Here is a 27,921-nt window from a genome sequence, read left to right as displayed (position 1 = left end):
TGTTTAGCAGTATCCCTGCTTCTACACACCAAATGTCAGTAGCATCTTAGTTGTGACAACCAAAAATGTCTCCAAACATTGCCAAATGTCCTCTGGGGCCAGGGGAAACAAAATCACCTCTAGCTGATAATCACTGATCTAGAGAGTAAAGCTACAGAAGACTCTTCTGTCCTTGGATTACATGCTGCTTTCTCATGGGAGGAAAAAAGGGAGGATTTTAACAGGAGAATGCCAGGGCTCCAGGCTCGAGAAAGAAAAGTGACTATTTATCTTACTCAGCTCAGAGAGCTGTCAGAGAGAGACAATAACCTGAGTACTCATAATCACAAGTAAGTGTCCAGATGCTGGGAGGAATGTGGAGATCAAGATACAATCTAGAAGTGTGTCAAAAATGAATGCTCTTGTTTTATCTGTGTATAAAATCAGTCCTTAAAGGAAAAGTTAAGAATAAATAACTATCTTTTACATTTAATTTTTCGTTTGGGGAAATTTTTTAAATATATAAAAGAATATAGGCGAAGACACTATATCATACAACAGAATGTAATTGATAATATTTTATCATATTATTTTGTTAATATTTTATCATATTTGCATAATCCTGTTTAAAAGTAATACAATATTAACAATTGATTTGTCTGCAGTATTTTAATCTATTTTTAATAATTATGTGTATATTTTATATTATACACAGGTATCTGAGCAATATAGAATATTACATTTACATAATTTATGTAATACTGTATATATTTTCTATAGTATACTTTTTCAACATGGATTTTGAGGTTTAAATATGCATAGATATATTCAGTCCCATTAACTTTTGATTAGTATTGCATTACATGAATATACCATGTTTGAAAAATATATTTTTCTACAAATACATTCCCTAGAGATAAACAGCCTGTTACAAATTTTCAATGTTACAGCCAGCCCTGCAGCAAATATCCTCACACATATCTCCTATTTTATACATAAAAGTTTCTTTGGCTGGGTACAGTGGTTCACTCCTGTAATCCCAGCACTTTGGAAGGCCGAGGCAGGTGGATCACCTGAGGTCATAAGTTTGAGACCAGCCTGGCCAACATGGTGAAAACCCATCTCTATTTAAAAAAAAAAAAAATGCCAGTTGTGGTGGCGGGCACCTGTAATCCCAGTTATTCAGAAGGCTGAGGCAGGAGAATCACTTGAACCTGGGAGGTGGAGGTTGCAATGAGCCAAAATAGTGCCACTGCACTCCAGCTTGGGCAACAAGAGCAAAACTCCGGCTCAAAAAAAAAAAAAAAGAGTTTCTTTAATATCTAGGTAAATTTTTATGTTCACTAGGTAAGTACCACATTGTTTTTCAAATAACAGGCATTGAGAATTCCTCTTTTCCCACATTCTTACTATCACTGTTCTCTTCTCGTGTTGACACTTTGCCAATCTAATGGGTGTGGGGTTATAGTTTAAACGGCATTTCCATGATGATTAGATAAACTGATCACCTTTTTTTGGTCTTTTACTCATTTATATTTTCCTCCTTTATGAATTTCTTGGTTGTATCTTTTGCCCATGTTCCTGCTGGGTTGTTTGTTCTTTTATTTTTTATTTCTAAGACTTATTTTAAATTTTCTAGTTATTAACCTTTTCTTGTTTATAACTGATGCAAGTATCTTCTCCCAACCTGTTGGTTAACATTATTTATGATGTCTCTTGACATACAGAGCCATAGGTTTTCATGTGTCAAGCTTTTTAGGGTCTTGTTTAATAATTTTTCTTCTACTCTAAGGTTTTAAATGTATTTTTATATGTTTTCTTCTAATACATGTTTAGGGTTTTAATTAATCTGAAATTTATTTTTGTGCATGGTGTAATATAGGGACCTAATTGTATTTATTGTTTTTCCCAGTTATCAGTAATGACACTACCCTTGACTGTTTTCATTCCGTTACCTTTATTATAAGTCAAGTTCCTGTATATATAGGGATCTGGTTCTGAGCTTTCTTATGATAATTGCCTTGATATGTGATGGAACAAGACGTTCTTGGTTATTCTTCAAATCCATCCATTGTGCTGAATCTTCTTATGTGTTTTAATGGTTTATTTGTAGATGCTCTGATGTTTTTGTGTATATAACATCATTACAAATATAAAAGTTTCATATCTTTTTTCTCTTCTTTAGCTATCTTAAAGATAATTATATTCACATTTGCTTTAAAAATATTTGAAAGTACCATCTCCTTGAGGTTTATGACTGAAATATGGGCTTCAGCTTTAACAAAACGATGTATTTGATATGGTAAACTAAAAATTTATAATTTTGAAACTGAGTTTATGTATGAATGCCACCTTGTAATGTTTCTGTCTCCCCAAACAGAAGTGAATTCTTTAATCATAAAGAGCATCTGTTAGACATCAGGGTATTGCCAGCATTGTGCACAGATCCTTGGATAGGAGAGTTTCTCAGCAACTGTTTGGTGGAGTGAGATATCTCATATCTTCCTCCTGTTACCTCTTCTCCATTCATTCATTCTTCTAGGAGAATGAGGATTAAAACGTTAATCTGAAAATCATCGGTAGCTGTGTTTATGCTTGTTGAACATTTCCAATTCAACTCAAGTACATATTAAGTGCGTACTCTTCAGCCAGCACCATTTGCATGATGTTTTAAGGATACAAGTGAAATGTGAGACATGTTTCTGTCTTTAGGGAGCTTACAAATCTGGTCATGGCACTCATTCTGCTTCTTAAATTTCTGGGCTCCCCATGTCCCTGAAAATAAATAATCATAATCAAAATGATGATAATAGATAACATTTACTGAGCTAAAAGTATATACCAGGAACTCTGCCAAGCATTTTACATGTATTCTCTTTTTTAATATAAAACCCTGGGAAGTAATGTCATTATCCTAGTTTTACAGATAAGGAAATCGAAGCTTAGAAAAGTTAACTTTCCACTAAGTGACTTGCCTAGGGTTGCGTGGCTAGTAAATGACAGGAAGTTTGGGCCTGTGCATTTTTTTTTTTTTTTTCTGTTAAGGGACAGGATCTCATTCTATTGCCCAGGCTGGAGTGGAGCAGCACAGTCATAACTCACTGCAGCCTCCAACTCTTGGGCTCAAGCAATCCTTCCCCCTCAGCCTCCCGAGTAACTAGGACTACAGGCGCACACCATCACGCCTGGCTAATTTTTTTTTTCTTTTTTTTTTAGAGACAGGGTCTTGTTGTGTTACCCAGGCTGGTCTTGAACTCCTAGCCTCAAGCAATCCTCCTGCCTCTGTCTCCCAAAGTTCTGGGATTATAGATGCGAGCTGCTGTACCCAGCTGAACCTGTGCTTTTAAGCAGTATACCATGCATTTTATCATGGCAAGATCCCTGTGATCTGATCTGGACCATATCTCTTGCCCTTTTGTTTCTTATCTATAGTTTAGCTATACTGAACTACTTATAGATTCTTTAACTTGGTATCTTCACTCTTACTTTATACCTTTGAAAAAGCTGTTTTTTTCTTTCAGGAAGCCAGCCTCTCCCTACCACTGAGTTCATGTATCTTGTTCTCTAGGTCTAGATGTACTTCTATAGTATTCTAGTCTTGCTGCATAGTATTGTAATGGCCTGTTTTCTTCATTTTCTGGCTAATTGGGAGCTACATCTAATTTATTCTTGGATCCTCTAGACACAATAGTACATGGTTATCTGGCATATAATAAGTATAGGAGTATTTGTTGAGTTAGCTAGTTTGTTGAAGGAAAAAAGGTATGCACCTGAGAAATTAACTCAGAATAGCATTAGCTAGAAGGTCTGCAATATGAATGGTAATAAAAGGGATTCGTAAAGAGAGAAATATAGTTGACCCGGAGTAATAAAGGAAGACTTCTTTTCCATTAAGGTAGAATTTTTTTGCCATCTCCAGTTTTGACTTTGAACATATCTGCCCTCATTTTATCTCCTTGCTTATTGGTTACTTCATTTCATGGTGATTTTTCCTAGTCTCAATCTCTAGTCATTTTATAGACACCTTGCCAGTTCATTACTTTTAGCTTCTTGCTTTCTCTATCCCCTCTCTGTCTGCGTGTCCTGCCTGTTCTATCACTTTTTTCTTTTCCTCTATACTGTCTTCAAGTTCTTTGGTTTTATACAAAACTTACCATCAAAAACATATTTGAGAGTTCCACGAAGAGAGTCCAGTTTACTCATGTTGCAATTTAGATCCATGGATTTAAATAGATCAGAACTTTAGACTGAATCTACTACATATATCTTATATCAATTAGTTTCTCTAAGGTAAAAGTAGTTGTCTTCAAACACTGTCAGGTTGCAGAGCTGAGGTTCCCTAAAACCTTGTATGTATCAAAATGTATGTTACTCATTTTATTCATGCCTTGGTATGTAATTTGTCAAAATATCTTGCTGTATTTTCTTGTTGTGGGAGTTATAAAATACAATTTTAGTAACTACAATTGGGAAAATTCGTCAATAATGAAAGACTTAAAAGACAAACGTGATGGTCACAGTTTTAAAATTTGGTTTTGTTTTGGTATTTGTAATATTTTGTTTTGTGTAGATAAATACATTTGATTAGTTGATTCTTTTCAACTTACTATATTGTTTTGTGCTATTGTTTTTATAGTCTTTAATATTATTAAGAAAAGTAAATGGGGCTGGGCTTGGTAGCTCACACCTATAATCCCAACACTTTGGGAGGCTGAGAGGGGCGGATCATGAGGTTGAGAGATCAAGACCATCCTGGCCAACATGGTGAAACCCCGTCTCTACTAAAATACAAAAATTAGCCAGGCATGGTGGCGTGCGCCTGTAGTCCCAGCTACTTGGGAGGCTGAGGCAGAAGAATCACTTGAACCCGGGAGGCAGAGGTTGCAGTGAGCCGAGATTGCGCCACTGCACTGCAGCCTGGCCTCACAGCGAGATTCCATCTCAAAAAAAAAAAAAAGAAAAGGAAAGTAAATGGTATCTTAATTGTTGCCAATTATGAGCTCTATAGCAACTGATCTTCCCCTCTTCTGTCCTCTTTTTTCTGTTACTTTTATATGTAGCCAAATGATTTTGATTGCTGCTTATAAAACAAAGAGCTACTTGTGACCACTTCTTCCTATTAGTTTGATGAAAACAAAATTTCAAAGTCATACTTAACTGTCTTTATATGTATTACAAAACAAGTTGTCTGATGACTTGGCTAAATAAACCAGGGCTAAAGACTAGAAGGCAAAAATGAATCATAGTCATTCAGTACATTTGGTATATTTTTTTAAAAAGGTGCTACCTGTGTGCACTGTTATTCCTTGTTCTCATTATTTTACTTTAAGATAAATTGTTTGATTTTGTTTATTGCATTTATAGGAACTTACAAATCATTTTTTTTCTGTCTTTTTAGGACACAGCTGTATACAGAATACATTGTTCACTGTACCTTCGTCTCTAATTATTATTATCCTTATTTTGCCTTTGAATGGATACTTTTTTGATGAGGATCAACTAATGGTTTAATCATAAGAATTAAGAGTTTATCAGAGTTATCGGATTTCTAATTATAACTTGTGAATTCTATTATCGTATTCTCTGCTTAATTTGTAACAGTTATTTGAAAATTCAGATTTTTCTATTTCAAGGAGTTATTCATAATATAAAGTAGTTCCAAATGTAACTGCTGTGTTTATTACTTGTTTGCTTTTACTATCTAGTAATTGTTATTTGAAAATATTCAAGATGTATATATGATTGGGGAAATACATCTGTTATAGCAGTCAATTTACTTTATATATTTTAGCCAGAATTGTTTTCTAAATTTTGGTATTTTGTAATGTCCACTTTTTAGATGTGAATTTATATCACTTTCTAAATCTGGTTTTATATTTTCGATAAAAATAAAGATCTCACTAAATGTGTAAGCATAGATACTTGATCAGAGAAGGAAATATGGTGATACAAATGTACACTAACTGGATTTTCTTTGTGTAACAGCACTGAAAAGAGGCGCAGGGAGCAAGAAAATAAATATTTAGAAGAACTAGCTGAGTTACTGTCTGCCAACATTAGTGACATTGACAGCTTGAGTGTAAAACCAGACAAATGCAAGATTTTGAAGAAAACAGTCGATCAGATACAGCTAATGAAGAGAATGGAACAAGGTAAAAAAGAAAAAGAAAACCCATGGCTGTGTGCTTTGTTATTAAGACATTTATAATATGTGATTTTACTTTATTATTATTATTATTTTTTTTTTTGAGATGGAGTCCCGCTCTGTCGCCCAGGCTGGAGTGCAGTGGTGCGATCTCGGCTCACTGCAAGCTCCACCTCCTGGGTTCACACCATTCTCCTGCCTCAGCCTCCCAAGTAGCTGGGACTACAGGCGCCTGCCACTATACCTGGCTGATTTTTTTGTATTTTTTTAGTAGAGACGGGGTTTCACCATGTTAGCCAGGATGGTCTCGATCTCCTGACCTCGTGATCCGCCCACCTCAGCCTCCCAAAGTGCTGGGATTACAGGCGTGAGCCACCGCACCTGACCTACTTTTTTATTATTAAGAAATTATATTGAACATTATAATTTTATAAAGAAATGTCTTTGTTAAGATGCTGTTTATTTTAGAAAGTGAACCTGAGAATCTTCTTGTTATAACAAAGTGTCTTATTAAGTTAACTCAAAAACTGGTTGCTTTAGGAGATTAGGGGCTCAGTATCATAGGGGATTGAGTCAGAAGACACAAGCTGTGGAGTTGGACCTGAGGCCCTGGCATAGAGTTCTTTAGGACAGTAACTCCATGAAGGGAAAAATCTCTCCACTTATATGAGGAAGTTTGTCTCTACCTGGGCTCTTCTCTGAAAAAACCCTGATTTTTTTTTTTTTTTTTTTTTTTTTTTTTTTTGAGATGGAGCCTCACTCTGTCACCGGCTGGAGTGCAGTGGTGCGATCTCTGCTCACTGCAACCTCTACCTCCTGGGTTCAAGCAATTCTCCTGCCTCAGCCTCCCGAGTAGCTGGGATTACAAGTGTGCGCCACTATGCCCAGCTAGTTTTTGTATTTTTAGTAGAGACGGGGTTGCACCATGTTGGCCAGGCTGGTGTATTTTTAAGCTTCATATTTTTACTACCTATATTTACTGGGAACCCCATACCATCAAACTCCTTGGTTGCCTACCAGAAATAAAGGCAAAGCACTTTGAAGAAACAATCCCACAAGCTGGCCCCATGGGAGTGCCACAGAAAAAGTGCTTCTGAGGGTGATTTTACACTGCAAAGTTATTTAACATATGAGGAAATAATCTAGAGTAACAGCACAAATAACAAACAGAAGGACTAACCCCAAAGAACTTCAGATTATTAGCATTAAAGTTTTATAATTTTAAGATTTTAGAAGCTGGAAAACGGATAGTCTAGTGACAACTGATTTAGCAAACAGGAGAAACCATACTGTAAAACTGCAGAGAGGAGCACTAGCAAGAGGCTCTCTGCCCCTTCCTTGCTTGGTCTCGAAACACTAACAGCCTGGCTCCTACTCCCTAAATTGGGGGTGGCAGTATACCTCTGGGTAAACTGAGCAGTCGGAAGATGAAGTCATGTGGGGGTGATCCTCAAATGAAAAAATTCATTCCTTATCTTGCCCCCACTCCTCACCTAACTGCCAGTCAACTATTTAATGTGAACAAAAAGCCAGGTATTGGGGGAAAGCCTGTAATATAAAAGAGAGCAAACCAAGCAAACAAACAGAAAAAAGGGAACTCAGAGGAAGCAGAAACAATGCAGGGAGCTGAAGAAAACTTAAAAAGATACCAGTCCCTGGGAGACATGAGGGAGGGTATTTCATCAAAAAATGAGAATAAGTCCTATAAAATGAAATATTCAAAAGAAGAAATAGCTTTTGGAACTTAGAAACAGGATAGCTGGAAAAAATTTTACCTCTTTACCTTTGTCTCCTCACACTCTCTGCCCTGACCAGTTGCAGGCACACTCTGCCCCTGCTATTTACAGTTGCTGTTCCTTCTGTCTGGAATGCTCTGTCTCTAGATATCCACATGCTTTATTCACCTCTTTCATGTCTTTGCTCAAATATGTCTTCTGAGTAAAGTTGTTCCTAACTAACCTATTTGAAATATTTTTAAAAACAGAAAAAAAATCTATGCATCTTTTTATACCTTCCTTATTTTCCCCACAGTACTTTTTACATCTGACATATGACATATTTTATATATTATTTGCCTGCCCCCACTAGAGTTCCACAAGGGCAAGCGATTTTGTTTGTTCACGACTATATCCTCAGTACCTAAAACAGCACTTGGCTACATAGTAGGCTTTCAATGCATATTTGTTGAATGACTGGATGAAGGGATGTGATTTGAAGAAATCTCTTAGATAATAAGCAATGGAAAATGAGAGAAAAAATAAGAAACTTATAGGATTAGTTCAGGAAGTCTAACATATGATTAATCCCAGAAAAAGAGAATAGAACAAATAGAAGGGAATAAATGATAAGAGAAATAATGCAAAAATAATGTTCTCAGAACTAGAAGTATATTAGTTTCCGGATTGAAAGCCCTCATGTAGTGCCCAGCACGGTTGTTGTAAAAGAAAGATAAAGTAACTTATACCAATGCACAATTTAGTGACATTTCAGAACACCAGGGAGATAAACAAGAGAGAAGAAAAAACGGGTCTCACACATACTAGATTGCTTTTAGAATAGGTTCAGATTTCTAAATAACAACATTAAAACTAGAATTCTAGACCCAGAATTCTGTGTTCATCCAGTTGAAGTTATGAGTGCCAAATAGACATGCTCAGACATTCAAAGTCTCAAAGGTATTACCTCCAGTTATACCTGTTTCAGAAATCTCTATCCAATCCAAGATAGTAAAGCTAGAAAGAAGGGCATAGGATCTTAATCCAGGGAAACCATGGAATCTTAACACAAAGAAAGGTAAAAGGAGACCCAGGATTACAGTTGTGCAGCAACCTAGAAAATAGCCAGTCCTAGTTGAAGCAGGTGGATAGAGGACTCTAGGGAACATTTCCATAGGAAAAAAAAAAAAGGAATGCATAAGAGTATCTGCTAACTGACTGAATCGAGATGAATTTTTCAGCTCTGGAGGGGAGTTTAGGGTTGAATTAAACTATATGTAAGATCTGAAACACTAAATATAAAAAAAGAAATGTAAGTTATAACACACACATCGGCTCCCTAATAAAGTATATTTATATGACCCTAGTGACATATATATTAAATATTGGTTACTCAAAAAATTGTTAAAACTATACTGAAAGTAAGAGAGGAGGGGTAATTTGTATAGCAGGTTGGTGTAAATAAATTGTTTACCTTTCATGGTAGCATGTCAGTAGGTTATGTCTAACATGGACAAAATCAGATTATAGCAAATTAGCATGTTACTAAGAAGTGTAAAGCATATTAGGATATAGGCTAGGTTAGTATAACAACACACCCAAAATACAATGGTTTTAAAAAGATGGTCTAGGAAGGTGTGAGGGATTGACTCCTTCCATCTTTTTTGCTCTGCCATTCCTAGGGTATTGCCGTTATCCATGTTGTTAGACATGGCCCCCTTGTCCATGTCCCAGCTAACAAGAAGGAGAAAGAAAAAAACAAGAAGGCATGCTTCTTTTCCATTACAGATAAGACCCAGAAATTGCATGTCACTTCTGTTCACGTTCCATTAGGCCAGAAACTAGTCACATAGCCATTCCTACCTTAGGTTTTCCCTAAAATGTTAGATATTTTGCACTTCACACAAAATTATTTAATCTACTTGAACTTGATAGTTTATGTTTTTTAGAACTTGCTTACAAACAAAATCCTTTCTTACCCTCATGTAATAAAACACATGAAATAATGAAGGAAATGTATCTTAAAATGAGAAACTCCTGCACCATAATAATAAAAAGATAACATAATTTAAAAATAAACAAAGACCCTGAATAGACATTTCTCCAAAGAAAATGTACAAATGGCCAACAAGCACATGAAAGAGATGCCCAATGTCATTAGCCATTAGGGAAATGCAAGCTAGAATCAAAGTCACATACCATTCCACACTCACTAAGATGGCTATAATCAAAAAGATAAGGCTGGGTGCTGTGGCTCACGCCTGTAATCCCAGCACTTTGGGAGGCCAAGGTGAGAAGATCACTTGAGCCCAGGAGTTTGAGACCAGCCTGGACAACATAGCAAGACCCTCTGTCTACAAAAAAATAAAAAATTACCCAGGCACAGTGGTGCATCCCTGTAGTCCCAACTATTCGGGAGACCAAGGTGGGAGGATTGCTTGAGCCTAGGAGTTTGAGGTTGCAATGAGCTGTGATTGTGCCACTGCACTCCATCCTCAGCAACAGAGCAAGGAGTGTCTTAGAAAAAAAAACAGAAAAAGGTAATAACAAGTGTGGGTGAGAAATTGAAAGCCTCACATACTTCTGATGGGAATGGAAAATGATGGAGCCACGTTGGAAAACAGTCCAACAGTTTCTCAACTGGAGGAGAGTTTGGGGTTGAACATAGAGCTAGCTATCATATGACCCAATAATTCCAGTTCTAGGTGTATCCCCAAGAGAAACGAAAACCTGTCCATACAAAAAATTTGTACATGAATGTTCACAAAAACATTATCACAAATAGCTGAAAAGTAGAAACTACCCATATGTCCATCAGCTGATGAATAGATATATAAAAGGACATATACCACTATGAAGGACTATTATTAGGCAATAAAAAGGAATAAAGTACTGATAAATAATTCAACATGGTTGAACCCTGAAAACATGCTAAGCCAAAGAAGAAGCCCAGTCACATATGACCACATATTGTATGATTCCATTTATAGGAAATGTCCAAAAAAGGCAAATTCATTGAGACAAAAAATAAATTGGTAGATGCCTCAGACTTAGGGGTATTGGAAAAATGGGGAGTGACTGGTAATGGGAATGGAGTTTTTTGGGAGGTGATGAGAATATTCTAAAATTGGTTGTGACAGTGGTTGCACAACTCTGTGAATATACTAAAAATCATTGAATTGTGTGCCTTAAATGAGTTAATTGTATGTTGTGTAAATTATAGCTCAAGAAAGCCATTATTATAAATAGTATGTGAGATAACATTTTACACCATAGGTTTGCAAAAATTAAAAACTATGGTATTGTTTTTCAATGAGGATGCAGAAGAGCAAAACCAATGTTACAACCTCTTTGGAGAGCAGTTTGTCAATACCTAGTGATATAAGTTACGCAGACCTTATGATCCTGAAATTTCACTTCTAGTATTTATCCTGAAGAAACTGTGACATGTGTACAAAAGAGGAAATACCAAAAATAGTTTATTATAGCACTGTAGTTATCAAAAGACCTACCAGTAGGGGAATAGAAATCCACTGCAGATTATTTATATAATATAATACTCTTAACAGCAGTTAAAATGAATGAATCAAACCTACATGTATCAATGTGGTTAAATCTCAAACATAATATTGAGTGGAAAAAGTAAGTTGAAAAAGTTTGTACAATTGTCCCTTGGTATGTGTGGGGGATTGGTTCCATGACCTCCCACTGATACTAAAATCTGAGTATGCTCAAGTCCCTGATATAAAATGGTGTAGTAGCCAGGGGCAGTGGTGCATGTCTGTAATCCCGGCTACCTGGAAGGCTGAGGCTAGAAGATTGCTTGAACTTAGGAGTTTAGGGCTAGCCTGGGCAACATAGCAAGATCCCTGTCTCTTAAAATAAAATAAAACAAGCAAAATTTAAAAATAAGATAAAATGTCATAGTATTTGCTTATAATTGATCCTCTCATGTACTTTTTTAAGAGAGGGTCTCACTCTGTCACCCAGGCTGGAGTGCAGTTGCGGGATCTCGGCTCACTGCAACCTCTGCCTCCCAGGTCCAAGCAATTATTGTACCTCAGCCTCCTGAGTAGCTGAGATTACAGACATGTGCCACCACGCCCGGCTAATTTTTGTATTTTTATTAGAGATAGGATTTCACCATGTTGGCCAGGCTGGTCTCCAACTCCTGACCTCAGATGATCTGCCCCTCTGATCGTCTTCCCAAAGTGCTGGGATTACAGACGTGAGCCACCTTGCCTGGCCCATGTACTTTTAAATAATCTCTACGTTACCTATTAAAATACTTACTACAATGTAAAGGCTATGTAAATAGTTGTTGTACTGTATTGTTTAGGGAATAATGATGAAAAAATCTATATGTATTCAGCACAGACACAATTCATTTTCAAATATTTTTGATCTGTGGTCAGTAGAATCCATGGATATGGAGGACTAATGGTATATATAACTATACATTTATGTAAACCTTAAAACATGAAACAATAACATTGTTTATATATATATGTTTATATATATAACAATAATATATTGTTTATGAAATCATACATATGTAGTAAAAGTATAAAAAAATGTTTAGAATGATTATGGCAACCTCAGAATAATGGTTACTTCTGAAAAAAGGGACAGAGGAGGGAGGGCAGGGCTTTCTCTGTATTTGCAACATGTATTTATTTAAAAAGGAAAGATCTGAGGCAAATGACGTTAACATCTGTGAAAACCGAATGGTGGCTATATTAATATGTGCTGTATAATTTTCTGTATTTTTTGGAATACTTGAAATCCTTCTTCTTGTTTTTGAGACATGGTCTCATACTGACACCCAGGCTGGAGTGCAGTGGCACAATTATAGCCCACTGCTGCCTCAAATTCTTGGGCTTAAGCGATCCTCCTACCTCACCCTCCTGAGTAGCTAGGATTACAAGCATGCACCACCACACCTAGCTAATTTTTAAAATTTTTTGTAAAGATAAAGGACTTGCTATGTTGCCCAGGCTGTTCTCAAACTCCTGGCCTCAAGCAATCCTCCCACTTCTGCCTCCCAAAGCGCTGAGATTACAGGCTTGGGGCACTGCACCCAGCCCTGAAATAATTCCTGTTTTAAAGTGAAAATATGAATTTCTGTGCTCAATAATACCATATTTGGCTTTTGGTTAACTAGTCTGACAGATCAGAAACTTTCATTATTTAAATATGATTCTGCTTTAAGATGATGGGATATGCAACATCACCTCACAAAAGAACTCCCAATTACTTAGCAGTTTCAGTTTTATCAATCAGAGCATCATGGCACGAATGTGAAATGTTAGTGAGTTCATGCAGGCTCTCAAAAGGAAAAATCATATCTTCATTCTCTCTTCAGTGGAACTTGATCAAATCAGAAAAAGAAAGAGAAAACCTGAAATCATTTTTCTTTTACAACTTACCCATTTCTCAAAACTTTTGGTATGGACTTTTTAAAAAGGCAATATATTTATAGCATTTTTCTCATTGTTGAAACACTGGATGTAGTATTCAAATGTTCATGCTACCATGTATTAGTTGTATGTTTTCAGGCACATTACTTAACCTTTGTGATGTTCCATTTTATAATCCATAAAATGAGTATAATTAAGATTAGTGTGAAAGTGCCTAGATACTGACTAAATGTTATTTGAATTTGAAATTTGGTGGATCTGTGTCTTCGTAAACTTGACTTTATGGAAATAAGCTCTTTTCAGATATGTGATTTTTTAAAGTTTCTTTATTATAGAGAAATCAACAACTGATGACGATGTACAGAAATCAGACATCTCATCAAGTAGTCAAGGAGTGATAGAAAAGGAATCCTTGGGACCTCTTCTTTTGGAGGTAGGTGTCTTCATTGACTCAGAAAGTGATTAAAATCTTTGTTGTAGCCAGTTTGGTTTTTTCTTTTTTAAATGCCTTATATCCAGTTAATAAATTATAAAACAAAGTAAAGAACTTTTTATAATTATTTTATTATGAGAACTATTTGACAGTTGTTACTGTTTCAGAATCAAAAGTGAATAATGAACATAAGAAATTTTCATGAAGGCATTCTAAGCAGTGAGATGGAAAACTTGAAGCTTATTATATGGCTTTGCCTTTTATTTCTGTGGTGGTTAGGCCTAGTTGGGAAAATAAAATATTAATATTAGATTTACTTAGCTAGCTAGTGTTATCTATATGTATACCATAGAATTTTACTTTTGAATGAAGGATCCCACAGTTTATTGCAGTACGTGATTTTCTGCAGTTTTCTGAATAAAAATGTTTAAATTGTTTATATAAACATTCTAAGAGAATTACTATTTTAACTGTCAAACTTTGTAATGTGAAGAACTTTTAAATTTGAATGGCTTTGTAATTACTGTGTAATTTTCACCCCTGCATTTTCTGTCTAATCTTTACTCCCTGCATTCTCAATATAGATGTCTTGTTTCCAAGCATCCTCATTACTTTAAATGCTTTCTCTCCTACATGAATGTTTAAAGACATATGTATGTATGTATGTGTGTGTGTGTGTGTGTGTGTGTGTGTGTGTATATTTCTATCTCTAGGTCTAATTATATATATTTATGGCCCTTGGGTACCCCCTTTTTTTTTTTTTGAGACGGAGTCTCGCTTTGTGGCCCATGCTGGAGTGCAGTGGTGTGGTCTTGGTTCACTGCAAGCTCCGCCTCCCGGGTTCATGACATTCTCCTGCCTCAGCCTCCTGAGTAGCTGGGACTACAGGCGCCCGCTACCACGCCTGGCTAATTTTTTTGTATTTTTAGTAGAGACGGTGTTTCACCGTGTTAGCCAGGATGGTCTCGATCTCCTGACCTCGTGATCCGCCCACCTCGGCCTCCCAGAGTGCTGGGATTACAGGCGTGAGCCACCGCGCCCGGCCTATTTCTCTTTTTAAAAATATAAAATAAAGGTAGCACGGGTAAAGAATGAAGGTGCTAGAAGAAATTTTCGCACATCTAATGAGAGGGTAATATTATAATGTATTTATTCAACAAAGATTTGTTGAATACCTACAGTGTGTTAGACACTGGATATCTACATCATGGAATTATTTTAAAAATTAAGTGACACAATTTCTTAGCAGAGTACTTTATACATAGTACTCATTAAGTCCAGTATGGGCATTTTTTTTAAGCTCATTTCCTCCCTTTGCTGTCTAAAATTCCTCTGCCTGCTGGTCAGAGTTCTGCATTATCTGACTCTAACCCTCCTGTTTCCATTGGTCCATAAGAAAACTGCTTCAGAGAGGTCTCACTATATCTTGCACATGCATTCTAGCTTCCTTAACTTGCTTTGTACCATTCCCTACATTTCTTTGTGGCTTTTGACACTACTGACCACTCATTCCCACTACCTTACACATTCCATGGCCCCTTTCACAGTGTTCTTTCTCTACCCCTCTGGTTACTCCTCAGCCTTTTTCTCAGATTTCTTTCCTTACTTGCCTCTTAAATGTTAGTATCCCCTGGGAGTCTAGCCTTGGCTCTTTCCCTTTTTTTATTCTGTGCACATTTACTGGGAAGGTTTATCTGTGTCTTTGTCTATATAACATATACACATATATGTGAATTACATATATGAAATCAATTGCATTTCTCTGATTTGAAGCAATAGAAATCAACTCTGACTAAGCAAATATGAATTTATTGGAATGCTATTTGGATATCATAGAACCATGCTTGGAAATGGGATGAAATCAAAATATCTTAAGGAGGCTAGAAACCAAAAGCTTTGTTAACGGTCTCTTAGAAAGAACCATCTGGGCAGTGCCCTGCTGCTAGAATGAGTGTACTCCTGCTATGTTTAGCTTTTTGTAATTATTCTCAAGATTCACATTTGAGGAGGAAGTCTCCCAATGGCCTGATTAAGAATCCCATAAGGCTTTGTGTAGTGGGGAAGAAAATTTCCCAGAGGAAATCCGAGTATTCTTTACTAGGGGAAAAGATGATCGTAGTTAAAAACAAATAAACAGTCCGGGCGCGGTGCATCACACCTGTAATCCCAGCACTTTGGGAAGCCAAGGCGGGTGGATCACTTGAGGTCAGGAGTTCAAAAGCAGCCTGGCCAAGATGGCAAAATCCCATCTCTACTAAAAATATAAAAATTAGCCAGGCATGGTGGTGAGCGCCTGTAATCCCAGCTACTCAGGAGGCTGAGGCAGGAGAATCACGTGAACCTGTGAGGCAGAGGTTGCAGTGAGCTGAGATTGCACCATTGCCCTCCAGCCTGGGCAACAGAGTGAGACTCTGTCTCAAAATAAATAAATTAATAAATAAGTAAAAAATAAACAAGGGACCCAAATGATTACTATATGTACCTGTGAATCACAAAGGTCTATCCTTAGCCCAGATCTGTCTTCCAAGCTTCTCTTTCAATACATCCTGCTGCCTTTTAAAGATTTCCAGTTTTCCTAGAGTGGCCTCCCTTTGGAGGTTGGAGGTATTTTGGGGTTTCTCAGCAGACTTCTGTGGCAGTGGGGTCACCTCAAGTTTTGGAACAGCAATGAAAAATGACCAGTGCTATGATAACATCCAGTTTACTCGTGTGACCTGGGATAGTTCCTTTTGTACTATCCGTCCCAGATTTGTTGCCATAATCATAGACATGACTTGGGGAGGAGAGCTGCTTGTGCTCCCTTTTCATAAGCATTCTGGAAAGAAATCAAAACTTGGATGTGGTGCTCACTTTGGCAGCACATATACTAAAACAGGAACAATACAGAGAAGATTATCATGGCCTCTGCACAAAGATGACACACAAATTTGTGAAGTATTTCATATTTTTCAGCTGAACCCAACTTATACCACAGGCAAAACCAAGGGCATCAAAGAATATAAAAGCAAAAAGCTCCATTGAAAGGACAGCACCTTTGAACATTAAAGGAGCATCAGATGCGAAAGAACCAGTGTAAGAACTCTGGAAACGCAAAAAGCCAGAGTGTTTTCTTAACCTGCAAACAACTGCACTAACTCCCCAACCATGGTTTGTAACCAGGCTGAAATGACTCAAATGACAGACTAAGAATTCAGAATCTGGATGGCAACAAAGATCATTGAGATTCAGAAGAAAGTTGAAACCCAATCCAAGGAATTTTAGGAATCCAGTAAAATGATATTAGAGATTAAAGATAAAACAGGTATTTTAAGAAAGAACCAAACTGATCTGATAAAACTGAAAAACTCACTACAAGAAAAATTTCATAATTGGAAATATTAATGACAGAATCGACCAAGCTGAGGAAGGAATCTCAGAGCTCGAAGACCAGTTCTTCCGTCAACTCAGAAATAAAGAAAAAAGAATAAAAAAGAATGAACAAAACCTCTGAGAAATATGTGATTATGTAAAGAGACTAAACCTACAGCTGGTATCCCTGACAAACAGGGAGAGTATATTAGTCAGTTTTCACACTGCTATAAAGAATACCTGATTTTGGGCCAGGCATGGTGGCTCACACCTGTAATCCCAGCACTTTGGGAGGCCACGGCAGGCGGATCACTTGAGGTCAGGAGTTTGAGACCAGCCTGGCCAACATGGTGAAACCCCGTCTCAACTAAAAATACAAAAATCAGCCTGGCATGGTGGCACATGCCTGTAATCCCAGCTACTCAGGAGGCTGACACAGGAGAATCTCTTGAACCCGGGAGGCAGAGGTTCCAGTGAGCCAAGATCACGCCACTGCACTCCAGCCTGGGTGACAGAGCAAGACCCTGTCTCAAAAAAAAACAACAACAACAACAAAAAAAAAAAACAAAAAAACCTGAGACTGGGTAATTTATAAAGGAAAGAGGGATGTTTTTGTTTGGTTGGTTGGTTTTGTTTTTTGAGAGAGTCTTGCTCTGTCACTGACCAGGCTGGAATGCAGTGACACAATCTCGGATTACTGTAACCTCCACCTCTTGGGTTTAAGCAATTCTTGTGCCTCAGCCTCCCAAGTACCTGGGACTACAGGCAGGTACCACCATGCCCGGCTAATTTTTGTATTTTTAGTAGAAATGGGGTTTCGCCATGTTGGCCAGTCTGGTCTCGAACTCCTGGCCTCACGTGATCCACCCCGGTTGGCCTCCCAAAGTGCTGGGATTACAGGCATAAGTTACCATGCCTGGCTGGAAAGAGGTTTAATTGACTTACAGTTCCACATGGCTAGGGAAGCCTCAGGAAATTTACAATTACAGCAGAAGACAAAGGAGAAGCAAGTATGTTCTTCACCAGGCGGCAGGAAAGAGAAAGAGTGAGAGAATGAGGATGTGCCTCACTTTTCTTTTTCTTCAACTTTTAAGTTCCGGGGTACATGTGTAGGATGTGCAGGTTTGTTACATAGCTAAATGTGTGCCATGGTAGTTTGCTGCGTAGATCAACCCATCACCTAGGTATTAAGCCCAGCATCCATTAGCTATTCTTCCTCATACTCCCCCTCCTGCCACCCCTGCCCCCAACAGGCCTCAGTGTGTGTTGTTCCCTCTGCCATGTGTCCATGTGTTCTCATTGTTCAGCTCCCACTTATAAGTGAGAACATGCAGCATTTGGTTTGATGTTCCTGCATTAATTTGCTGAGAATAACAGCTTCCAACTCCATCCATGTCCCTGCAAAGGACCATGATCTCATCCCTTTTTATGGCTACATAGTATTCCATAGAATATGGAATGGAAGAAATGTATATGTACCACATTTTCTTTATCCAGTCTATCATTGATGGGCATTTAGGTTGATTCCAGGCCTTTGCTATTGTGAATAGTGCTGTGATGAACATACATGTGCATGTATCTTTATAACAGAATGATTTATGTCTCTTTGGATACATACTCAGTAATGGGATTGCTGGGTCATATGGTATTTCTGCCTCTAAATCTTTGAGGAATCACCACACTGCCTTCCACAATGGTTAAACTAATTTATACTCCCACCAACAGTGTAAAAGCATTCCTTTTTCTCTGCAACCTTGCCAGCATCTATTGTTTTTTGACTTTTTAATAATCACCATTCTCACTGGCATGAAATGGTATCTCATTGTGGTTTTGATTTGCATCTCTCTAATGATCAGTGGTGTTGAGCTTTTGATATGTTTGTTGGCTGCATGAATGTTTTCTTTTGAGAAGTGTCTGTTCATGCCATTTGCCTGCTTTTTAATGGGGTTGTTTGGTTTTTTCTTGTAAATTTGTTTAAGTTCCTTGTAGACTGGATATTAGACCTTTGTCAGATGGATAGATTGCAAAAATTTTATCCCATTCTTTAGGTTGTTCACTCTGATGATAGTTTCTTTTGCTGTGCAGAAGCTCTTGAGTTTAATTAGATCCTATTTGTTAATTTTTGCTTTTGTTGCAGTTGCTTTTGGCATTTTCATCATGAAATCTCTGCCCGTGCCTATGTACTGAATGGGATTGCCTAGATATTCTTCTAGGGTTTTTATAGTTTTGGGTGATGTCTTTTATTCCCGGAACTTTGTCCCATCACAGTCACTTTGGTAGTCTCATTTAAAGCCAGGACCCTGTGAGAAGCCTTGGCTAATGTGAACCCTTCCGTGTGACACACGGTGGTCTTCTTCAAAGGATGACATCCTGGGCAGAGTTTGGAAAAGTTCTCAGATTGATTACTGAATGCATAGGCATTTGTTGTCTTCTCTGTATGCAGTACAACATAAAACCAGCTGTCAGGACTTGGAGGAATAGGAAGATTCCTTTCCAGGAGCACACTTTGAAGTTAATTAGATAAACAACATATGAGGGAAACTTGTAGAACAAGAACAAGTAATAACAGATTATATTAACCAGATATACTTTTAGAAAATAGAGATGCTTCTATATTCATAGGAATAGTCTCAAAAATTATTCCCTCAAATGTTACTAGTCTCTTGAGGGTGGAATTCTGGCAGGTCTTCTACTATCAACCTCATTTTTACATTTTAATTTTTATAAGTATATATTTATAATACAAAGCAAGTTAAATTGTATTTACACTGATGCAAAGAACATTTTTAAAGAAGTTTCAGGTCTATTTTTGAAAAATCTGTTTTTAAATTATCTCTATTTTTATATAAACTTCAAGGTAAGTAAATGTACATTGATCACCTATTATGAGATTTATAGCTAGTCTGAGGGGTTTTATAAACCCAATTTAGATATGAGTGTACTTTCCTGTGCTCATCTAAACCCAAAATATTTTAAAAAAGAGTTTATCTAGTGTTGAGATTTTAAAGATTATTAATCACGTCCCTATCTCCTTTGCATTATGGACTAAGTAAGTCACAGCAATCGGGTAGAATAAAAATAGCTTTATTCCTTTTTGTTCTTGCTAAAAAAAATATTAGCAATATTTTAAATGAGAACAATGGGTTGTGCTTCAATCTTGTTTTAAATCTTGGTTATATTCTTTGTGATGGAGTGATAATGGAGATGTATTACTAAATTTCATTTATTTTAATATTTGGTTTAAATAATCTTGTCCATTCATCTGTTGGCAGACACTTAGCTTGATCCTCATATCTTGGCTATTGTGAATAATGCTGCAGTGAACATGGGAGTGCAGACATCTCTTTGACATACTGATTTCATTTCCTTTGGATATATACCCAGTACTGGGATTACTGGATCATATGGTAGTTCTATTTTTAATTTTTTGAGGAACCTCCCTACTACTTCCCATAATAGATGTTCTCTTTTCTTCACATCCTCACCTACGCTTAACAGATATGAAGTGATATCTCATCATGGTTTTAATTTGCATCAACCTAAGTGTCCAAAAATGGATGAATGGATTAAGAAAATGCTGTGTATACACAGAGCGGAATACTATTCAGCCTTTAAAAAGGAAATCCTGTCATCTGCGACAACATGTATGAACCTAGAAGACATTATGTTAATTAAAAGCCAGACGCAGAAAGACAGATACCACATGATCTCACTTATATGTGGGATCTAAAAAAATCAAACTCATAGGAGAGAGTAGAATGGTGGTTACCAGGGGCTGCATGAAGGGTTGGGGGGATTGGAGGGATGTTGGTCAAAAGATAAAAACCTTTCAGTTAGATGGGAAGAATAAGTTCAAGAGATCTATTGTACATTATGGTGACTGTAGTTAATAACAATTATTTTATACCTGAAAATTGCAAAGAGAGAGCTTTTAAGTGTTTTCACCACAAAAAAAATGATAAGTATATGAGGTAGTGCTTACGTTCATTAGCTTGATTTGGCCATTCTACAATGTATACGTATTTGAAAACGTATACCATAAATATATATTAGTTTTTCTCAATTAAAAAATAATCATCTTGGCTGAAAAATGCAACTCTCAAAAATAAGGTAGACGCAAATGGAAAAGTATATCATTGGATGTGTTTACTGAATTATGATACTCATTTTTAAATCCTACCCACAAACTATGCAGAGGTTTTTATTGACATTCCAGTTTCCTTGATTTTAAAAAAAATGATTCTTCCAAACATCAGAAGATGTTGCATTTTCACATAAAAAAAAAAAAATAGGGCTGGGCATGGAGGCCCATGCCTGTAATCCCAGCACTTTGGGAGGCCAAGGCAGGTGGATCACCTGAGGTCAGGAGTTTAAGACCAACCTGGCCAACATGGTGAAACTCCATCTCTACTAAAAATACAGAAATCAGCGGGGCATGGTGGCACATGCCTGTAATCCCAGCTACATGGGAGGCTGAAGCAGGAGTATCACTTGAATCCAGGAAGCAGAGGTTGCAGTGGGCCAAGATTGTGCCACTGCATTCTCTCAAAAAAAAAAAAAAAAAAAAAAGGAAAAGAAAAAAGGGCCAAAGCCCACTGAGAATCTAATTGGAAGATTTTTCAACAGAAAATGCTCTAAGATTTTAAACTGATGAGATAAGATAAATTATACAAGCTATTCAGGTCATTTTCAGTATCACGTCATTTTCAGTATCACGACATTTTCAGTATCACGTCATTTTCAGGAACAAAATTGTAACAGTGGTAACACTTCCAAACATCCATTTTCACATGCTATCTCTATAGCATTAGTGTCTTTTTAAAAAGCAGTTTACTTTTTATTCATTGTTAAAATTTCATCTTAATCCTGAAGGAAAAAAAGTGTGTTTACTTTTTGGAGAGTATCTGCTAGACAGCAAACTTGGTACCCTGGCCTTTTTTTTTTTTTTTTTGAGACGGAGTCTTGGAGTCTTGCTCTGTCGCCCAGGCTGGAGTGCAGTGGCGCGATCTCGGCTCACTGCAAGCTCCGCCTCCCGGGTTCACACCGTTCTCCTGCCTCAGCCTCCCGAGTAACTGGGACTACAGGCGTCCGCTACCACACTTGGCTAATTTTTTGTATTTTTAGTAGAGACGGGGTTTCACCGTGTTGGCCAGGATGGTCTCCATCTCTTGACCTCGTGATCCACCCGCCTCAGCCTCCCAAAATGCTGGGACTACAGGCGTGAGACACTGCGCCCGGCCCCGTGGCCTTTTTTAAAAGGAAAAATGAGTAACCCGTCAGCATTGTTAGATGGGTCTTTTAATTTCGCCGTATATAACCAGCAGGCCCTGTATGATCCAAAGGATTTTTATGGTCATTTTACATTTTGTTACAAAATTCTGTAAATGTTCTATTTTTTCAGGATCTTGATTTTATTGCTTATATACATTCTGCAGCAAGTAAGCTGCAACATGTTGCAATAAATGAAAAGATTACAAATAAGTAAGGTGCCACAGTCAACCTCTGCATTCTGGCTCTTCCTCAGGATACCAGGGTTTGTGTGATATGTGACTGTCTGCACTGAGTCAGGAACCATAGTGTTAATATGCTTAAGCTTCATTTATTTATTATGTTTTAGATCACAATATACATAGGGGTTCTAACTTTTCCCGTGCTCCCTTGTGGATATTATATGCCCCGTAGGACGCCTATGTCTCCTTTTGGAGACCCCTGGCTCCATCTCAGTGCATAGGAAGCCCCTGTGATTTGGCTCCTGTCCACGTCTGCTGACTCGCCTTGTACCATATACTCCAGCAGCTGCAAACTGCCTGTTCGTTTTCTTTTTGTGCTATGCTCTCTCCACTTCCTGGAATGTTCTTCCTTCAATCCTCTTCCTCCCCAACTATGCCTTTTATATGTTAGGTAGGGGTCTGTACCTTTCTTTGACCCCCACCCTGATCCCAAATTAGGCATCCTTCTGTGTGCTTATGGACTATTTTGTGTATGTCTCTGATCTGCATTTTATTACTGATATTTTATTATGTTTATGTCTCTCTCCTGCAGTATCACAATTTCCTTGAGGACAGAGACCAGGTCTTGACATATATTTCTGATCTCTTTTTTAATAGAAAAATGTATAGTTTAATTTTTCTTTTATCTTTCAACCTCCAAACCATTTTTTTCTTTTGGTTTTGCAGGCTTTGGATGGATTTTTCTTTGTTGTGAACTGTGAAGGGAGAATTGTATTTGTGTCAGAGAATGTAACCAGCTACTTAGGTTACAATCAGGAGGAATTAATGAATACCAGCGTCTACAGCATACTGCACGTGGGGGATCATGCAGAATTTGTGAAGAATCTGCTACCAAAATCACTAGGTAAACAGAAATGTGTTTTTAAAAAGAATACTAGCTCTCTGTATCTTCTCCTTATATAATATGTATAATCTATAATATGTGATTATTATATTTATAATACACAGTATTATATATGTTTTGTGTTTAAAATATTTTTTCAACGTGGTTTCAGTCTCAGATATAAATATGAAGGGGAGTTTCATCAAATAGCTGATGGAGAGTATTCCTTTCAGCTTCTTCCTTTATACTGTGTGAATTGTTTTCAATTTTGATTATGTTCAAGAAAGAGACAAATGTGTATCCTTTCCATTACCCTGCTCACAGAAAAAAGAATAGAAATGAGAAAGAGAGGGAGTGAGAAGGAGGGAAGAAGGAAAGAATATATGTCATATATCTACTAAAATTAATGTTTTTAGACTTAAGTGCTTTAACTGAGGAATTCCAAGTATGGTTGGATGGGCTATTCGCTGCTGAGGAGCCTAGCTGAGAGGATGGATGGAGTCTAATTTCTAGTGTCTGTTCTATTCACTGAACCCTGTGCCTTGGCGCAGGGCTGGGACCTTAGGAGTTAGGGGACTTTTTCTAATTCTTGCAAAGGCATGGATGGACTAACAGCAAGCCTTTGTTTACTTCTTGAATTTTCAGCCTCCTCTAAAGTTTTTCAGTGCTCAAGTTCTAGTTACTCCTGGTGATTGCATTGCTACCTTTACATCTGAGTGGGGGTGTTTTTCAATAGTCAGTGTATATTTTGTAGATAAATAAGAAAGTTTTCATATTACATTTCAGATTCCATTCCATTTTAGATTTTTTTGTTACTTTTTTTCCCCATAGTTTATTTGTTCAGTGAGCTCTGAAATAAAAGCGATTTAAAATGCAGATAAATTTACCACACATCAGTTTTTCAGACAGATACTGTGTGATAAAGTATCTGAGTTGGAGAGTTAAGACTCTACCATACCGTTTAGTATGGGAACTGAGGCATGTGGTCAGGGAAGTCAAACAATGTAAGATTCCTCTGATGTCACTATAGGTAATACTTAATTAAGATTTCTTTCCTTGGCCATGGACTGTAGATTCTTTTGCTCTACTGTTCACAAATTTTGAGGACTACTGGTGTATGGATTGAACTGAGCTATTGCATTTTATTTTGTATCAAAAAAACTAATTTAATTTTAGTCTCATGTTGGGTAACAAGATATTTGTTGGGTTTAGCAGCCTTCCTGGTTGGAAAGAGGCCTACAGTCACAGAAAACAAGGATGAGCTGTTTTCTGACTCCTGAAGAAGGGGCTTATTGTTTGTGGAAGGGCCACATTACCTGTTCTGCCTGGTTCTCAGGATGCTGTAGATCTGTGACTATTTGGGTTCCCCCAAATCACTGCCAGTAGATAAATTTGGAGGGAGTGTCATCTACTAGCTTATGTGCTTGCTAGTGGTGCTGCTCCCGGCTGCTTACAAGACAGTGATCCTCAGCTGGCCTGACAATTCATTGTTGCCTCTCTGAGCAGCCTTTCACAATAGGGAGGAATATGAAGTTTTTGCTACAGAGATATCTTTCTCTCATTCCCCCAATAATGGAAGAACAGAAACATTGAAAAAATAATACTACTTTCTTATACAATAGTGTAGAGAAGCAAAGATAGGGCAAGCTCAGTAATAATAGAATAGATCACCTAATCTTACAGTGTTGGTTGATCATCCATTAGAAACCAATGAGATGGTCCCACCAAAAGAATAAAGGCCAACTACACTAACTTAGAAAAGCCAATAGCTTCTTTCAAGGTATTTCCAAAAAGCATTTAGGAGAAAATAAATTATAGTACCTATATTTAAACCTTTATTATTAGAATAATCAAAGTATTAGAAAATTAAGGAAAGAGACCAAGTAGAATCATTTTATGTGTAATTCATTATCAACCACTGGGGAAAAAAATCAAATGAAAATTCAGAACCTATCAAGAAAGAAATTTGAAGAAAAATTTAGGATCAGTATTTATATGTATATTCACCTTATATACATATATCACATATACATGATTCAAAGCACTGCCTTCTTATTTTTTGATTTGTTCTTTCCAAGGAGAAATTTTGAAGAAAAAAGTTAAAGTCAAACTTTTAAAATTGCTTTTGAATTTACAGATTTAGAAGATTTCAGTGTCTAAAATCTGTACTTTTTAAGCATAACATTTTATTTATAAGAAACAAAATCTGAATGCTGGGAAGCTGGTATGGTGAGAAATTTTGTCCAAAAGAACAAGTATACATGGATATACTTATACTTGCACAGATGGTTATAAAAAGATTATATTGTGAAAGGCTAAGATTACAAAGAATGAGATGTTAGTGAACATAGACTTATTTGTGAAATTCTAATAAATTGGAACTTGAAGTTTGAAAAAAAATTTTAAAAAGCAAGTCTTTTTATAAATTCATACCATTTATATCTCAAATGATGGAGACACGATAGTGCTTAAGAGCATAGCCTTTCTGGTATAAAATAGAAATAGGCTGTGCATTCTGACTCTGCTACTTAATTAGCAGCGTGACCTTGAACAAGACACTTGACCCCTCTAGGCCTCATCGTTGGTAGGAAGGTTAAAGGGTAAGTGTTGCTTAGCATATTTCCTGGCTGGTATTAAATTCTTTTTGTTTTAGCTGTTATTATTATTCCTGTGACTGGCTTTATCTAAATGTTTTGGAGCTTTTAATTTCTGAATGATAGATCTACAATTATTATTAACAACTACTAGCTGGTTTTGATTATGCTTTTAGCTTAGAAATCAATGTGAAGGAAGGACAATCTTGTCCTTTCATAGTGTGCTCTTAGAAGCACATAGAAATTATTCTGTAGAAATTGAGGCAAATTTTTTTATAGATCACATTCAGTAGGAAAGTTCCGTTTTTCTTATTTCTTTGTTTTTTGAGACAGAGTTTCACTCTTGTCACCCAGGCTGGAGTGCGATGGCATGATCTCAGCTCACTGCAACCTCCGCCTCCTGGGTTCAAGCAATTTTCCTGCCTCAGCCTCCTGAGTAGCTGGGATTACATGTGCCCACCATCACGCCCAGCTAATCTTTGTATTTTTAGTAGAGACAGGGGTTTCACCACGTTGGCCAGGCTGGTCTCGATCTCCTGATCTCAGGTGATCTGCCTGCCTCAGCCTCTCAAAGTGCTGGGATTACAGGAGTCAGCCACCACGCCTGACCCTGTTCTTCTTTTTTGAATTGTAGCTAAACTGCTACTTCTTCCTGTACATGGGGCTTTTGTTAGTAATTTTTTAATACTTTGGGTTTATTTTACTAGGTTTTTTAAACATTATCAGGGGCATTTATCCTTTTAAAGAGGAATCATATGGTGAGTTAAGAAAGGACTTGCATGAAGATTAGGCATGCTGCTTTCTAGCTAGATAATGTAAACTATCTCCTCCCACACACAAAATACTGAATTTTGTCAGAAGCTTTGTACCTCTAGTATAGATCTATCCTCTTATTTCCATTCCACAGAGTATTCAGGACCTTATGTGTGTGATGCTGTTGTCTTTTTGCATAAATATGTAGCTCAGTGCCTACTGTTTAAAAGAAGATTTAGGTTCAAAAAAGTTTTGTCATGGTAACCTATTAGTAGTTCAGTTAACTTAAAAAAATCGAATTAATCTTGTGAAATCAGGGTATCTAGAAAGATCACCTAAAATATTTAGCAGCTTGTATTTGAGGGGCCTATAAGTTTGGAATTGAACTTGCTGTTAATTATTGTTGTTGTTTTAAGAAGATAATGATAGTTGACATGTAAATTATTACCAGAATGACTTTAGTTTCTTTAGTTGTGGTGATTATTTTTCAACTTTTTTTTTTCACATCTCAGAAAGTGTTTTGTACAACTTAGATATACTGACCACCATAACAGGTCATGAAATTAAACTTACAAGGAAGCGCCTTTCTCCTCTTCATCACTAGATGCTCTTCTCTTGGCTCCTTATTTCCTAACCATTCCTACTTAATTCCTAACCGTAATTCCTACCTACCTTAATTAAGGTAGGAATTGGCCTACCTTAATTCCTAACCATTCCTCTACCTCTTTTCCTTTTCTCTACCTTCTTTCCTTTTACCTGAACTGAGTGTGATTAGATATTTAGCTCTTCTTCTAGTAACATTCCGCAAGTAGCTTTCTTTGTAGACACCTTCAGAAAGCTGAAACTGTCCCTGATAACCGAATAGATCAGGATAAACATTATCTAAGCCAAGCTATAAACAAAAATGTAAAGCCTTTTTTTTTTTTAACTTTTATTTCAGATTCAGTGGTACATGTGCAAGGTTTGTTATATAGGTAAACTCATGTCATGGGGGTTTGTTGTACAGATTATTTCATCACCCAGTGTATTAGTCCATTTTCACACTGCGATAAAGAACTTCCCTGAGACTGGGGTAATTTATAAAGGAAAGAGGTTTAATTGACTCACAGTTCCACATGGCTGGGGAGGCCTCAGAAAACTTACAATCATGAGAGAAGAGGAAGCAATCGCCTTCTTCACAAGGAGGCAGGAGAGAGAGAGA

At 37.0% G+C, this 27,921-nt stretch overlaps 1 protein-coding gene and 1 non-coding gene across 5 annotated transcripts in view; both read left to right on the top strand.

Annotated features, from left to right (window-relative positions):
• NCOA1 (nuclear receptor coactivator 1) overlaps positions 1-27,921 on the top strand; it is a 277,974-nt gene that overhangs the window by 167,172 nt on the left and 82,881 nt on the right. For all 4 annotated transcript variants that reach the window (XM_063696019.1, XM_055377552.2, XM_063696021.1 and 1 more), the window contains exons 5-7: positions 5,965-6,131; positions 13,595-13,692; positions 23,217-23,394. In XM_063696019.1, coding sequence (XP_063552089.1) covers positions 5,965-6,131; positions 13,595-13,692; positions 23,217-23,394 — 443 coding nt within the window. The remainder of the gene's footprint in view (positions 1-5,964; positions 6,132-13,594; positions 13,693-23,216; positions 23,395-27,921) is intronic.
• LOC115933688 (U6 spliceosomal RNA) lies at positions 16,535-16,641 on the top strand. Its single transcript, XR_004069542.1, has one exon. It is a non-coding gene; the product is annotated as a U6 spliceosomal RNA (small nuclear RNA).

Source organism: Gorilla gorilla, chromosome 12 (genome assembly GCF_029281585.2).
Source record: "Gorilla gorilla gorilla isolate KB3781 chromosome 12, NHGRI_mGorGor1-v2.1_pri, whole genome shotgun sequence".
In the NCBI taxonomy this organism is placed as follows: Eukaryota; Metazoa; Chordata; class Mammalia; order Primates; family Hominidae; genus Gorilla; species Gorilla gorilla.
This window is presented reverse-complemented; position numbering and strand designations above follow the sequence as displayed.